At 46.3% G+C, this 15,466-nt stretch overlaps 1 protein-coding gene across 1 annotated transcript in view; it reads right to left on the bottom strand.

The window, feature by feature from the left end:
- Window positions 1-565: 565 nt before the first annotated feature.
- Window positions 566-15,466, bottom strand: part of fmr1 (fragile X messenger ribonucleoprotein 1) — a 30,952-nt gene continuing 16,051 nt past the window's right edge. Inside the window, exons 5-15 of the mRNA XM_056284721.1 lie at window positions 12,316-12,464; window positions 11,845-11,938; window positions 11,537-11,653; window positions 11,178-11,348; window positions 6,554-6,632; window positions 6,229-6,344; window positions 5,683-5,769; window positions 5,217-5,475; window positions 4,658-4,855; window positions 2,936-3,015; window positions 566-1,660 (exon numbers count right to left, since the gene is read on the bottom strand). Coding sequence (XP_056140696.1) covers window positions 1,460-1,660; window positions 2,936-3,015; window positions 4,658-4,855; window positions 5,217-5,475; window positions 5,683-5,769; window positions 6,229-6,344; window positions 6,554-6,632; window positions 11,178-11,348; window positions 11,537-11,653; window positions 11,845-11,938; window positions 12,316-12,464 — 1,551 coding nt within the window. The 3' untranslated portion in view covers window positions 566-1,459. The remainder of the gene's footprint in view (window positions 1,661-2,935; window positions 3,016-4,657; window positions 4,856-5,216; window positions 5,476-5,682; window positions 5,770-6,228; window positions 6,345-6,553; window positions 6,633-11,177; window positions 11,349-11,536; window positions 11,654-11,844; window positions 11,939-12,315; window positions 12,465-15,466) is intronic.

Below are 15,466 nucleotides of genomic sequence, written 5' to 3'. Positions count from 1 at the left end.
CAGTCCTCTTTTTCCTGGGTCTTGGCGTGCCTTAAGGGATGGAGTTCAAGTCAGAGAAGAATAGAGCAAGCCCTAAAGAGTGGCCCTCAGAGGAAAACATTTCCAAGACTGGTTTGTCATTCTCACTCGACTTTCCTTCCAAAAACCAACCAAACCAAATGTGGTGAGGGCAACAGGACACTCCCAAAAATATGATGCAGACAGGAGCTGAAATATTAGGTTCGATGACAGACGGGACCCTGTTTTTCACCTCACCTATATAGGTTGCAAACATCTGACAGAAGAGCTTGGCTCCAGAGAAAAGTGATCTTTCAGTCTGTGTGTACTTAAAAACAAAACAGGACATAACGTGTAGGAAAGAACTACGGAAATGGTAAATGTAAACTGCTAAATCCAGTCCAACGCATGTCGCGCACATACTCAAAAGTGTGCACTGTCTAGACAGTGGAAAGAAACGAGCACTGTTGGCTTCGGAGAGCCACCAGAAATTCCCTGGGGGGGGGGGGGTATCAAAAGATGGACACTGACAAATTCGGCTTAGAAGGACCGTGGTGTACACCGCTCTTGTCGGCAAAATCAAATTGGGGGGAAAAAAAGTGCGTCCAGGGTTCAAGCTATAACCAAACCGTCCAAACTGCCCCTCCAGTGACATCATCACCCCATTCAAATTTCCCCAAGAAAATGTCAACAGCAGTGACGTGTCCGGTCCTCGCCATCAATCCCGACTCCTGTCCAAACGGGATTTAAAAAGGGTTGTGGGGCAGCCAGGGAAGAGGCTACACAGCAGCGGCTCTTACAATCACCTGTAACTGGATAAAAATCGCTGTTAGGGGAACCGATTATCTGCTTGTTAGGCTTGAGATGGTTGAACTGTGACCTTGTGTGTTTTTCTTCTTACCACAGCATGCCTGCACAGGACAATGCAATGTAAAAAATAAAAAAAAATAAAATAAAATAAAATAAAAAGTGTCCATTTTGTATCAAAGAAAGAAATGAGTGCTAAGCTGCTGATACACAGGTCCTGCAGAACTAACTGACTGGTGAGGTAACTGCACGGGGGGGGGGGCAGTGGGGGTCTGAAGCCTTCAACAGCTCCGCTCCGTTCCATCCGACTTCTCCAGTAGCTTTTATCTAAAACATGTCGTTTCCTTCACTGGATGACTCCAGAGCAGAACAGCAGTTACCAAATGAGTGGAGAACGGACCGGGCCTGTACATACCTGACCGTCTTTGGCCAACAGTCACTATGGTAAAAAAAACCTCGACTGGCAGCAATGTGAGTGTATGCATGTCTAAGAGAAAGACAGAGAAAAGAAGAGATCAAGAGAAAGAACCAGACCCCTAAAACTGATAATGTTAAACTGGATTTCTGAACGTGTCTGTGCATATCAGTGTGTCTGCCTGCGTGAGTGTGTGTATGTGTGCGTGTCTGCGAAGTGTGTATCCCTCTGGCGGCGCATCTACGACACTCCGTTCACCAGAGGAGGAGTGTCCTGTTTGTCTTTCTTCACCCCTCGTTCTCGTACGGGTCGATGGTGGTGACGGGAAGGGGTGTCACCCCCCGCGCCGAAGCTCCCCTGGGACGAGGAGGAAGGCCCTGCTCCTACTCGGCCCCCCGAGGCGTGCTGCACGCTGCGCTCATTGTTGCCGTCCACACGGATCTAGGGAGGGTGGAAGAAAGAATGGATTTTTGCAAGTCAGGGGCAGCACGTAGGAGAGCTGGATCAGGGAAAACAGATTTAAATATAGCCGCAAGCGGCAATTAACGGGGTCCAAGCAGTATTGTAGCCCCCATCTGTCCGATCTGTGTCATATTTTGGTATATGTCTTCTATGTGCCACAAAGAATAAACCTGTCAAGTTTCACAAAGTTCGGCCATTCACACTAACAAATATTAGCTACTGAATTTGATTGGCTGTTTGGCGGCCATTTTGGTAATCCAGCCAATCCGCACTTCAGGCAATGTAGCCAAATCAGTTCAAGTATAAGTATACCAAATTTCAGAATTTTAGCTCAAGCGGTTTTTGAGATATTGACATGTGTCAGTTGTAGCACCCCCTATGGACGAAATTTCTCAAAATTTGGCGTGCCTCCAAAAAATGTTGTGGCGATGGTACATGACAAGTTTCGTTAAGTTTGGTCAATCACATCACTAGATATAGGCAATAGAATCACTATGGGCCACGCCTTAAATTTTGATTGACATGTAACTTCGAAATGGAATGACATATCAAAATTCTTTCCACAACTTTCTATCATCATTGTGTGGAGATGACGCACACCAAATGTCGTGTGAATCGGATGAAAAGCCTCAGACTAGTTCATTTTACTTTCACTTTCGGTTTTTTGAAAATGGCGGGAAAATTTGGCAGGTGGGAATGGCGTTAGATTCTGGAGCTTCCAAGGAATTAGAGGAAAAAATAATTTCTCAAAAATGCCATACAGAGCCTGAGATATGACCCACTGCCGAGACACTTTTAGGGAAGAATTTTGCAGAAACAACAACAATAATAATCCTTAGAAAAACAATAGGGTTCCGCAGCTGCCGCTGCTTGGACCCCTAAAAACCGCAGAGTTGAACCGGATCTGCTAGTGTACAGGATTTGCGCAACAGGTTTCGATGGGTGTATCAGCAAGCTGTCCAATTTTCTATTCATTAAAGTCCACTGAAGGGCAGCTGATGGCTTTTCATCTATGAGATCTAGACGACTACACAACTCCTGCATTGTTGAAGCCTGTTGACAACGGAGCAGCTGTCCCGTTCAAAGTGGTCGGCATTGTGCACGCTTATTATCCAATCCGCTAAAAACAGATGAAGTAAAAATGCTACGCGTGTCTGCAGGTGCCAAACGGCTCATATTATGGGATAAAGGAGCTAAAACAGGAAAGGCATGGTTGTGGCACGAGTTCTTTTCCAAAGAGTTTGTGTGTCTTACCTGTAGGGAGTCCTCCTGTGCTCTGGTTTTGGCGTCTCTGACGTGACGCGGTCGTGGGTCGCTCCACTGTGCCTCTTCACCTGAACCGGGACGAAGAACAAATTCCAAGTAGCAACACCCCCATTTTCTACAGCACTACATTTCTAAGCACTGGATCTAGATGTTGGAGTCGGTTATGGGGAGAAAACCGTCAACCCAAAACCTGTTCCGGAGAATCAAAAAGTGAATTGTATTCCATCCTGCCAAAGCATTTCTACTACTACTACTACTACTACTACTACTACTTTCAACTGCTCCCATTAGGGGGCGCCACAGCGGATCATCCGTTTCCATCTCTTCCTGTCTTCTGCATCTTCCTCTGTCACACCAGTCACCTGCACGTCCTCCCTCACCACATCTATAAACCTCCTCTTTGGCCTTCCTCTTCTCCTCTTCCCTGGCAGCTCCATATTCAGCATCCTTCTGAATAGGGGATGGGGGTCCACTACACCACCGCGGACCCTCATCCATCCATTATCTTAACCGCTTATCCTGCTCTCAGGGTCACAGGGATGCTGGAGCCTATCCCAGTAGTCACTGAGCGGCAGGCGGGGAGACACCCTGGACAGGCCGTCAAGCCAACACAGGGCCCACGCCCACATACACACACACACACACACACACACATTCATTCCTAGGGACAATTTAGTACGGCTGATTCACTCGTTCCTAATCCTGTCCTTCTTCGTCACTCCCAATGAAAATCTTATCATCTTCATCTCTGCCACCTCCAGCTCCACCTCCTGTCTTTTCATCAGTGCCACTGTCTCCAGACCATACAACATAGCTGGTCTCACAACCATCTTGTAAACCTTCCCTTTAACTCTTGCTGGTACCCTTCTGTCACAAATCACTGCTGACACTCTTCTCCACCCACTCCACCCTGCCTGCACTCTCTTCTTCACCTCTCTTCTGCACTCCCCGTTACTTTGGACAGTTGACCCCAAGTATTTAAACTCATCCACCTTCGTCACCTCTACTCCTTGCATCCTCGCCATTCCACTGTCCTCCCTCTCATTCACACATAGGTATTCCGTCTGCTCCTACTGACTTTCATTCCTCTTCTCTCCAGTGCATACCTCCACCTCTCCAGGCTCTCCTCAACCTGCACCCTACTCTCACTACAGATCACAATGTCATCTGCAAACATCATAGTCCACAGAGACTCCTGCCTGGTCTCAGCCATCAACCTGTCCATCACCACTGCAAATAAGAACGGGCTCAGAGCCGATCCTACTTCTCTGAAATGTGATGTAGGCCAAATAGTTTGAAAAAAGGGTAATTTTGTTTATTCAGTCTGTATCAGATTTGTCTTTTTTTCCTGAATGTGAATTCCTTCTCAGACCTCTGAAAAGAACTGGCCCAAACCTTAAATACAAATAAAATCCTGCAATGATTTCAATATTCAGTTGGATTCATGGGAGCTATAATTTGTTTAAGTGCATTTGGATTTCCAAAGTGATCTGACTTAGTTTAAGCCCATCTTATTTACTTTTCTTGCTCGACTGCATTTTACCAAGAACACAATCTTTGGACTCATTTGTTGAACGTTTCCTCAGCCTTAGCTGCCGAAGTGAAAAACATCCCAGCCCCACGTACCCGGCACAGAAAACCACCACAGTAAAACTAAAAAGGCAGGGGTATCCTGTTAAAATAACGAATAGGATGACAACTGCTGCACACCTTTGTATCCTCCCCCTCTTCCTCTCCCCCCTCGTCCTCGAGGCCCTCCCCCTCCTCCTCTCTTCCTGCCATCTCCCCGTCTGGGCAAGGTCCCGCCGCCTGTCGTCAGCTCTTCAGTAGGGGCCAGTGACCAGTCGCTGAGCTCATCTCTGTGGTCGGACTCTGTCTCCGATGCATTGGATGCCTCCGAGTTGTTACCTGGGCAACAGAACAGAGTCACACGTTAGCTGACCTACCAAATAAAACATCTTCCCCTTTAATTTGGTTGTTAACAGCTAACATGTTAGCATTGGCCAAACTGTCCACGGACAAGCTGTTGGAATTAGCACAAGACTGCAGTGATCTTACTAGATCCAAACACCCGAGGAACGGGGGGGGGGGGGGGGGCGTGCTGTTTGCTAACTTTTCACCTGATGCGGCTACAAACAACCACAAACTCAGGCAGCGGCGATGGTTGGAGCAACTGTTTCTTTTCACAACGAGAATACAAAGAGCTCCGAGTTAAAACGTGTGAATCACTGCCTAAACAGTAATGCTACGTCAGTCATGTAGTTAGTACCTGAGGCGAAAGCTGCACCTCCTCCTCTTCGTCCCCTGCCTCCTCTGCCTCCCCCTCCAGTGTAGGGCTTCCCTCCTCCCCCACTACCACCTCCACCGCCGCCCCTTGCCATCCCCAGCCCCATGCCGTTATCGAAGACGTAGGTTTTGTCCTTGGAGTTTCGGGACCCTGTTCCTCCTCCTCCTCCTCCTCCTCCGCCTCCTATCTGCCTCAACTGCTCGTCAATCTGAAGACGCTCCAGGCGAAGCTGATCTACCTCCTGGTGAGATAAAAAGTTTGAACATGACACAAAGACGTCACAGAGTCACGCCACATTGTCGCCTCACTCCTGAGATAAGCAGGGAAAAAACATCTCATGGAGGACAACCGCTAAAATACACAGGAGAAACAAACATTTCTGGTGAAACAAGTGCGATCCTTAGCAGAATCTGGGAGAATATTCAAAAGCGGCAGTAACGACACTAACCTTGAGATAGTTGAGGTGGTAGTCCAGCAGTACTTTAGCATTGGAGATGCTCTCCTTGGTCCCCACAAACACAAATGGCACCATCGCCTGTGTGAGAGGGAGAACAGGTCGACAGAAGAGATATTGAGGACCTTCTGTTCTGCATCTGACTTCTACAAAATGTTGGGAGTTTTGCTGAAAGAAGCCGACCAAGTGAGGATTAGTAGTTACTTCTAGTAATGCAATCAGGGTCCAATCTCAAAAAACAACAAAAAAAACGTTTGGCGACTTGCCGTTTGGCATCACCCAGCTCTTGCTAAATAATAACCCTTCATCACACATTTGGACTATTATTGCTAGCTTACAGCACTGATACATTTCCAGCTAGGTTGCTGAGGAACCGGCATCTTGCCCTGGCTGGCAGAGGGTGGACCAGTGACCCATCTGACTTTAATTAACTAACTCCCAGGGCCGGTGGGGAAAAGAGTGAGCTGACACTTGGCTAAGTAAGCTGACGTACTGGGTTCAAGGTTAAGACTAAAGATCAAACAAAACTTTCCAAATGACCTCGTCAACGGGCGCTGTGGGCTTTTTGTCATTTTCGGGCTCGATCCGAACCCGCACCACACCTGATTTATCCACCACTTCCTGGATCAGTTTCCCACTCTTGCCAATCACCTTCCCTACAGGGTACAAAGAAGACCAGTCATTGTCACAAACCAAAAACAACCCGTCTTCTTCCAGATGTCTGGACCACCTTACATCCATGTTGATGTACCTTTGCCTGTTTTCAACACCAATACACTCACAGTTGACAACAGACGTAAATAAGCTTGAAAAGGTACAGCAGAGCTTGTAAACAGTCTCTGCTCACCCCAAGTGAGTTTCTTACCCACTAAATTTCGGGGAACCTTGATGACATCTTCAGAAAATTCCAAAAAGCTCCTTGCTTTACGGACGGCCTCCTGGTCCTGAGAAAGAAAGAATAATAGAGAAAATAAGAACTATGCAGTCACGTCTTGTACACGCACTGCACTGGTCATTTGTTAAACTCAGGTCTGCTGGCAGACTCATGATCTACTTGTCTGGATCCTCACGCTTCCGTGACTGAACTCCACTTCCTCCACTGCACATGGTTGTGAGAGGTATGTGAGTGATTCTATGTGATGGAGAGGTAATCTGTCCAGGCTGTCACCCTGCCTTCCACCCAATGCATGCTGGGATGTATTCCAGGCCCCCATGATCCTGAACTGGATTAGGCATACATAACAGACGGATAGATGGATGATCTACTGACATAAGAGTATTGTGACAATATGTCACTATCTTGCTGTCTAAGATTTTTTTTTTTGTGGATCATTTCCCCTCCTTTTTTCTCCCGTTGTACCCGGCCAATTACCCCACTCTTCCGAGCCGTCCCGGTCGCTGCTCCACCCCCTCTGCTGATCCAGGGAGGGCTGCAGACTACAACATGCCGCCTCCCATACATGTGGAGTCACCAACCACTTCTTTTCACCTGACAGTGAGGAGTTTCACTAGGGAGACGTAGCGCATGGGAGGATCACGCTATCCCCCCCCCCCCAAAAAAAACAGGCACCTCAACCGGCCAGAGGAGGTGCTACTGCAGCAACCAGGACACATACCCACATCCGGCTTCCCACCTGCAGACATGGCCAATTGTTTCTGTAGGGACACGCGACAAAGCCGGAGGTAACACAGGGATTCTAACTGGCGATCCCCGTGTTGGTAGGCAACAGAATAGACCACTACGCTACGCAGACGCCCTTGCTGTCTAAGATTTATCTTAGGAGGATTTACGGTGAATAAAGTTTTGAAAGTTATCTTATTATGAATCAACGATTCCCCTCATAACTTGAGCATAAAACCTACGTGTCAGTTATACAGCGGATAAGGCAAACGCCAGTACTAACACTGGTACACAACTTTGACTATAAATTTGCATATCTGCCCACTCCCTTGAATTGATGCTGTAAACACAGATAACCAACAAACACACCTTGAAGTGAAACGCTTCAAAACAGCGAACTGAATGTGGGATTAGAAACACAGAAGCGCGCAAACAAACAATCCTCCATCTCCACTGCAAGGGAAAGTTTACCCATCTTACACCTTCTCTCTGCCTCTCTCTGACAGGGACGGCACATGATAAACACCTGCAGTTGTCCCCAACCGTTTCTGCATCTTGGTTTCCCTGCCGCCACAGCCTAGCGGAGTTTCTAATAACTCTAACGTACTGTTAAGACGCTGCCCCAGAAACATGTCCTCGTTCTCTAAGTTTCCCATGGTGCAAATGACGCCCTGACAACACATGATCTGATGTTGTACCTTGTCTTGTTGAAAATTTACACTCAAACCTGATGACCGCAACACACCCCAAAAGAGTTGGGACAGTTCTCCCATTCATCCACTGTGCAAGTCTTCAGCTGTGCAACTGTATGGGGCCTTCGTTGCCGTATTTTGCGCTTCATAATGCACCACTCATTCTCAGTCGGAGACAGGCCAGGACTGCAGGCAGGCCATCTAGCACCTGCACCCTCTGCTCACGCAGCCACGCACTTGTAATGCGGGCAGCATGTGGTTTGGCATTGTCCTGCTGGAAAATGCAGCGGCGTCTCTGGGAAGGACAGTGTCCGGATGGCAGCATATGCTGCTCCTAAATTTGCACACATCACTGCATTAATGGTACGCTCACAGATGTGCAAGTTACCCATGCCATGGTTCTGTTCCTCTTTGGCCTAGAGAACACTACTACTACTACTACCACTACTACTACTACTACTATTACTTTCGGCTGCTCCTGTTAGGGGTCGCTACAGTGGACCATCCATTTCCATCTCTTCCTGTCTTCTGCATCTTCCTCTGTCACACCAGCCACCTGCATGTCCTCCCTCACCACATCCATAAACCTCCTCTTTGACCTTCCTCTTCTCCTCTTCCCTAGCAGCTCCATATTCAGCATCCTTTTCCCAGTATACCCAGCATCTCTCCTCCACACATGTCCAAACCATCTCAATCTTGCCTCTCCTGCTTTGTCTCCAAACCGTCCAACCTGAGCTGTCCCGCTAATATACTCGTTCCTAATCCTGTCCTTCTTCATCACTCCCAATGAAAATCTTAGCATATTCAACTCTGCCGCCTCCAGCTCTGGCTCCTGTCTTATCTTTTCATCAGTGCCATTGTCTCCAAACCATATAACATAGCTGGTCTCACTACCATCTTGTAAACCTTCCCTTTAACTCTTGCTGGTACCCTTCTGTCACAAATCACTCCTGACACTCTTCTCCACCCACTCCACCCTGCCTGCACTCTCTTCTTCAACTCTCTTCTGCACTCCCCGTTACTTTGGACAGTTGACCCCAAGTATTTAAACTCATATGCCTTCGTCACCTCTACTCCTTGCATCCTGACCATTCCACTGTCCTCCCTCTCATTCACGCATAGGTATTCCGTCTTGCTCCTACTGACTTTCATTCCTCTTCTCTCCAGTGCATACCTCCACCTCTCTAGGCACTCCTTAACCTGCACCCTACTCTCACTACAGATCACGATGTCATCCGCAAACATCATAGTCCACAGAGACTCCTGCCTGATCTTGTCCGTCAACCTGTCCATCCCCATTGCAAACAAGAAAGGGCTCAGAGCCGATCCTTGATGTAATCCCACCTCCACCTTGAACCCATCTGTCATTCCAACCACACACATCACCACCGTCACACTTACCTCATACATATCCTGCACCACTCCTACATACTTTTCTGCAACTCCCGACTTCCTCATACAATACCACACCTCCTCTCTTGGCACTCTGTCGTATGCTTTCTCTAAATCCACAAAGACACAATGTAATTCCTTCTGGCCTTCTCTATACTTCTCCATCAACATTCTCAAAGCAAACATCACATCTTTCTGAAATGTTGGACCACAAAACACCATTCCACTGTGCTACTTTCCATTTCAGGTGAGACCAAGCCAGGGAGTCGGCAGCGTTTCTGGACAGTGTTGATGTACGGCTCCTACTTTGCATAGCAAAGCCATAACCGGCATCTTTGGATGCAGCAGTGAGTGGTGTACACTGACAAACGTTTACTAAAGTACTCCTGGGCCCGGGTCTTGATATCCATTACACACACAGGACGGTTTTTAAGACACTGACGTCTGAGGGATCAGAGATCATGCTAATTCAGTAGTGGCTTTCGGCCTTGTCCTCTACGCAGAGATTTGAACAGATTCCTTGAATCTTTTAGTTACATTGTGCACTGTAGAGGGTGAAACGCCCCAAATCCTACCGATTTGTCTTTGGGGAACCTTGTTCTCAAAGTGCTGGATTATTTGCTGATGAATCTGTTGGCAAACCTGCGAGCCTTGACCCATCCTTGTTCTCGAAGGACTAGGCCTTTTTTGGAGGCTCCTTATATACTATAACACGATTGCATCACCTGCTTCACATCTCCTGTTTCATACCACCTTGTTATTTCAATTTGCCACATCGCTATAAGTCCTAAATTGCCCGGTCCCAACTTTTCTTGGAACGTGTTGCAGGCATCAATTTCAGAATAAACATATCTTCAAAAGACAATGTAGTCAACAAGGTAAAACCGTTCTTGTTTGAATACAAGTCAATGTACAAATCACACCTTTTTGTTTTTATTAGCATTTTACATACAGTCCCAACTTCTTTGGACTTGGGGTTGCATCACACAGTTACTCATCAGTACTGGTCACACAAACAAAACCGCCTGTGACATTCCCAGCTTGGTCGTTCTAGTGTTAACACTAGTGTTAACACTAGAACGACCATTTTGGATTTTCAAAGTTTAATAACTTTGTGGGAAAAAAAAGAGATACAGACCTGCCGCTCCCTGAAGCCTCCTAAAATTGCATATATTTGCATAAAACGAGCTTTAGATGAACTGCACAAAAAAGTTATGATAAAGATCTACCTAAAACAACCGTGAGCGGTTGTAAATTGTGCGTGATTGTGTGCGTCATGTCAGTATTTATGACGTGGGTTGGTCGCGTCATTTCTTTTGTGAAGTTCATTGCTGTCCTAGAAACACACTAGCGCCCTCCAGTGCAGAGAAATAGTGTAAACTTGATTTGTGATTATTGCCAACATTTCTGGTTACAGACGCACCATGACTACCACCGAGGTGCTGCAGTATTTACAGGCGTTGGACAGCGGCCATTTTAAATTGTTTAAAAATAGTATTAAAGTTGTTAAAATGTTAATTTTGGTGTCAAGTTAGTTTCATAACAGACACACTAACATATGTAACGCATTAACATCTCAATTGGGTATTTCTCTTGACACAATATAGAGTTTAAAAACCGCGGTCATTTTGACGGCCCATGGTCGTTTTAGGTAGGAGTGATATCCAGGTCGTTCTGGTGTTAAAGTGGACGGGGTATAACTCCATATCTAGCTCCACAGCAGTAACTTCGATGGCATTACTGGCCTGTGAGTATATATCCAGTTACACACCAATTCACCCTACCTCTCCATAGATGTGGAAGGTGCAGGTTTCCTCATCCAGGTCTATAGTGGTGACACCGGGGACTTTACGAGCTTGCTGAATGTTGGCCCCGTGGGTCCCAATGGCTAGGCCCATCAAATCATCCCGAACAGCAAACTGCTCGTGGAACCTCGACGCTAGCTGTCTGGAACTCTGTGATGGCAGAGTGACAGCGAGGCCCACAGACAGACAGGGAGAACAACAGCAAGAGAGTTAATACACAAGAAAGGATAGCGAGAACAACACATGGAGTGTCAACATGAGCTGTGTGCAAAAAATCCTAGTGTGTATGTGTGTATGTGTGTGTGTGTGTGTGTGCGCGCGCGCGCATGTGTGTATACCTCCAGTTGTCTGCTCGCCTCTTCGTTTCTCAGAATAAGAGACAGTTTGGTGCGGAGGCTCCTGAAGTGCATGTCACTCATCATACTGGCCCGCTTTGTTGTTACCTCATCCACTGACTGTCAAATCAGATCCATGTTAATCAAAATCAGTCAACCACAATGCAGCACCACTCGGGCAATACTCACTTCTCCCTTTGGGGTTCACGGCTACGTAAAACATGAGCTTGGACAGGCTAAAGTGCATAAAAGAATGGATGCAAATATAGCTAAAGCCCTTCCTCATAGATTAGTAAAAAGAGAGAACCAACCAGGATGACCAGCTGTTTTTTGTCACTGTCGTAGGTGATACTGAAGGCTCCAACAGCCTTCTTGAAATCTTTATGCGTGGACTCCTTGGAGCACCTGCCAGCACAAGGAAATACGCACACCCGTTGATGATGCAGTACAAAGAGACTGTCTTAACATCTATTAAACTTGGCCAACAGCTTTTCATGAACATTGAGCAATGTGTGAATGTCTACAGAGGTCTGCTGTTAAAATCTACATACATCTGACGCAGTTGTGTTGGTCTACAACGAACTAAGTGTGAAGAAATGTGGCCAAATAACTACAACAGGTTCTCAGGTTAAAATAATTGGTTGATACGGTTTAAAATTTCAGTTAGCCACAGTAGCTCCTTAACCCCACCTAACTAGGTTGACATACATGCAATCCATACACAGGCCTGGACACAAACAAAACGACTTTCTCCCCAACAAAGACACCTCTTTTAAACCCACATCTGCCGTAGGTCCTCAGGTACGTCCATCCTGATTTTGAGGAACGTGTTTTTGGTGGAAGGCTTGCTGGGGTTGATTGGCCGTAACCTCTCCAGCGTCACTATCTCATTCAGAGTCGCGTCACACGCAGCATATTCTATAACATAAAACTAGAGGGAGGAAGAGGGAGACAGAGAGAAGAGAAGAGAGATCACATCTTCACCATTGGCCATGACGTCACAGTGTCACATACATTGCGGTCTGTGTCAGAGGTTGGTGCAAAAAAAAATCATCTAAGATTTTAAGAAATCAAAAACTAATTTGTTCTTTCATTTTGTGTTAATTTTTGCTTGCATTTTGAGAGAATCTAAACCATTTAATAAAGGGCAGGGAAAAAGTGCACAAGAAGAGGAACACAAAAGAAAAAGATGAAAAGATGAGAACAGACTAGATGAGAGAATAACCAGACTAGAGGCAACCGGAATGAGATAAAAGGAAGAGATGGAAGGAGGTACAGCAGATAATAGAAAATTTTCGACAGGTCACCGTAAATAAAATCACCATCTCCACCACGCAGTAGCCTGGAAGGGATTACGTGGCTGGTCCCGCGTGTCCGTGTGTAACTGTCCACGGCTAACCTCACAAAATACTGGACCTTATCTCATCTCATCATCAGCTGCTTCTCCGGGTCGGGCCGCGGTGGCAGCAAGCTAAGTAGGGCACTCCAGACGTCCCTCTCTCCAGCAACGCCCTCCAGCCCCTCCTGGGGGATCCCAAGGCGTTCCCAGGCCAGATCGGACATGTAGTCCCTCCAACGAGTTCTGGGTCTACCCCGGGGTCTCCTCCCAGTTGGACATGCCCGGGAAACCTCCAAAGGAAGGCGCCCAGGAGGCATCCTAATCAGATGCCCGAACCACCTCAACTGGCTCCATTCAATGCAAAGGAGCAGCGGCTCTACTCCGAGCTCCCTCCGGATGTCCGAGCTCCTCACCCTATCTCTAAGGCTAAGCCCAGACACCCTACGGAGGAAACTCATTTCAGCCGCTTGTATCTGCAATCTCACCCTTTCGGTCACTACCCAAAGTCCATGACCATAGTGAGGGTTGGAACGAAGACTGACTGGGAAATTGAGAGCTTTGCCTTCTGGCTCAGCTCTCTCTTCACCACAATGGTCCTACTCCTGGACCTATCAACATAAAATGTTTTGTGCAGAGTTATGACTGTATGATGAAGAACCCCTCATGGTTACGGTAATTAACACATTCAAAAAACGTTTGTTCTCACTACCACCACTCCCTCTCTTCATTCACTCTCTAGCTCACTTGACCAACGCTGCTCTCTGCTGCTGCCCAATCTGAATCAACCCTGCAAATGCATGACTCACATCTACAGTTGCTTGAGATTGGGCGGTGATAGTGTCAAAACCAAAACATTATATAGGGCTATCCAGGTATGAGTCTTGAAAGTAAACGAGAAGTTGATCGTATTTGCAAGCAAGCAAATTATTCACTTCTTATCTCAGCACAGCAGAACCGCAGGTAACACTGGATGAACCAAAAATAATTCGCCTTATTCACTTGATCGCCACGCAAAGTGCCATAGTCTCCAATGTTGAAACGCTGCTATAAAAATACAATTTCAAGAGTAGGATTAATTACACTCACAGCTGGAAATCATCTCAGTAGCTACAATAAAACATTTCCCCATGGCTGAGCTGTGTCTTCGGGAGTGGGGCGGAGTCGGCTTGTGTTCGTCACATGAATGTGTCTCTGGGTGTGTCGGAAAAAGCAGTGGTTCGGCCTGGATTCACCTTGTCACGAAAGTGGGGAGGCGTCTCCTTCGAGACTGCCGGCTGGAGAGATGCAGTTGGCGAACGCATACAGTACGAGGGTGGGTGTTTGAACTAAAATAGGGATTGATTGGCCACTAAATTGGGAGAAAAAAGGGAAAAATCAGAAATAAAAATTTAGGAAACACATTTGAAGTCTTTTCTTACCGTTGTTTTATTGCTTTAGAATGAATGAAGTCAACCAGCAGAGCAGCCATTTACCTTCATTCGTTTTGAAAGTTTGTGAACCCTTTAGAATTTTCTATATTTCTGCATAAATATGACCTAAAACATCATCAGATTTTCACACAAGTCCTAAAAGTAGATAAAGAGAACTCAATTAAACAAATGAGACAAAAATATTATACTTGGTTATTTATTTATTGAGGAAAATGATCCAATATTACATATATGTGGGGGCAAAAATACGTGAAACCTCTAGGATTAGCAGTTAATTTGAAGGTGAAATTAATAGTCAGGTTTTTTCAGTAAATGGGATGACAATCAGGTGTGAGTGGGCACCCTGTTTTATTCAAGAACAGGGATCTATCCAAGTCTGGTCTTCACAACATTTTTGTGAAAGTGTATCATGGCAAGAACAAAGGAGATTTCTGAGGACCTCAGAAAAAGCGTTGTTGATGCTCATCAGGCTGGAAAAGGTTACAAAACCATCTCTAAAGAATTTGGACTCCACCAATCCATAGTCAGACAGATTGTGTACAAATGGAAGAAATTCAAGACCATTGTTACCGTCCCCAGGAGTGGTCGACCATCAAAGATCACTCCAAGTGCAAGGCGTATAATGGCTGGCCAGGTCACAAAGGAACCCAGGGTAACTTCTAAGCACCTGAAGGCCTCTCTCACATTGGTTAACGTTAATGTTAATGAGTCCACCACCAGGAAAACACTGAACAACAATGATGTGCATGGCAGGGTTGCAAGAACAAAGCCACTGCTCTCCAAAAAGAACATTGCTGCCCGTCTGCAGTTTGCTAAAGATCACGTGGACAAGCCAGAAGGCTATTGGAAAAAATATTTCATGGACAGATGAGACCAAAATAGAACTTTTTGGTTTAAATGAGAAGTGTTATGTTTGGAGAAAGGAAAACACTGCATTCCAGCATAAGAACCTTATCCCATCTGTAAAACATGGTGGTGGTAGTATCATGGTTTGGGCCTGTTTTGCTGCATCTGGGCCAGGACGGCTTGCCTTCATTGATGGAACAATGAATTCTGAATTATACCAGCGAATTCTTAAGGAAAATGTCCGGACATCTGTCCGTGAACAGAATCTCACGAGAATGTGGGTCATGGAGCAAGACAATGACCCCATGCACACAAGTC

Source organism: Lampris incognitus, chromosome 1, assembly GCF_029633865.1.
Source record: "Lampris incognitus isolate fLamInc1 chromosome 1, fLamInc1.hap2, whole genome shotgun sequence".
In the NCBI taxonomy this organism is placed as follows: Eukaryota; Metazoa; Chordata; class Actinopteri; order Lampriformes; family Lampridae; genus Lampris; species Lampris incognitus.
The sequence above is the reverse complement of the archived record's forward strand: the minus strand, read 5'-3'. Positions and strand labels throughout refer to the sequence as shown.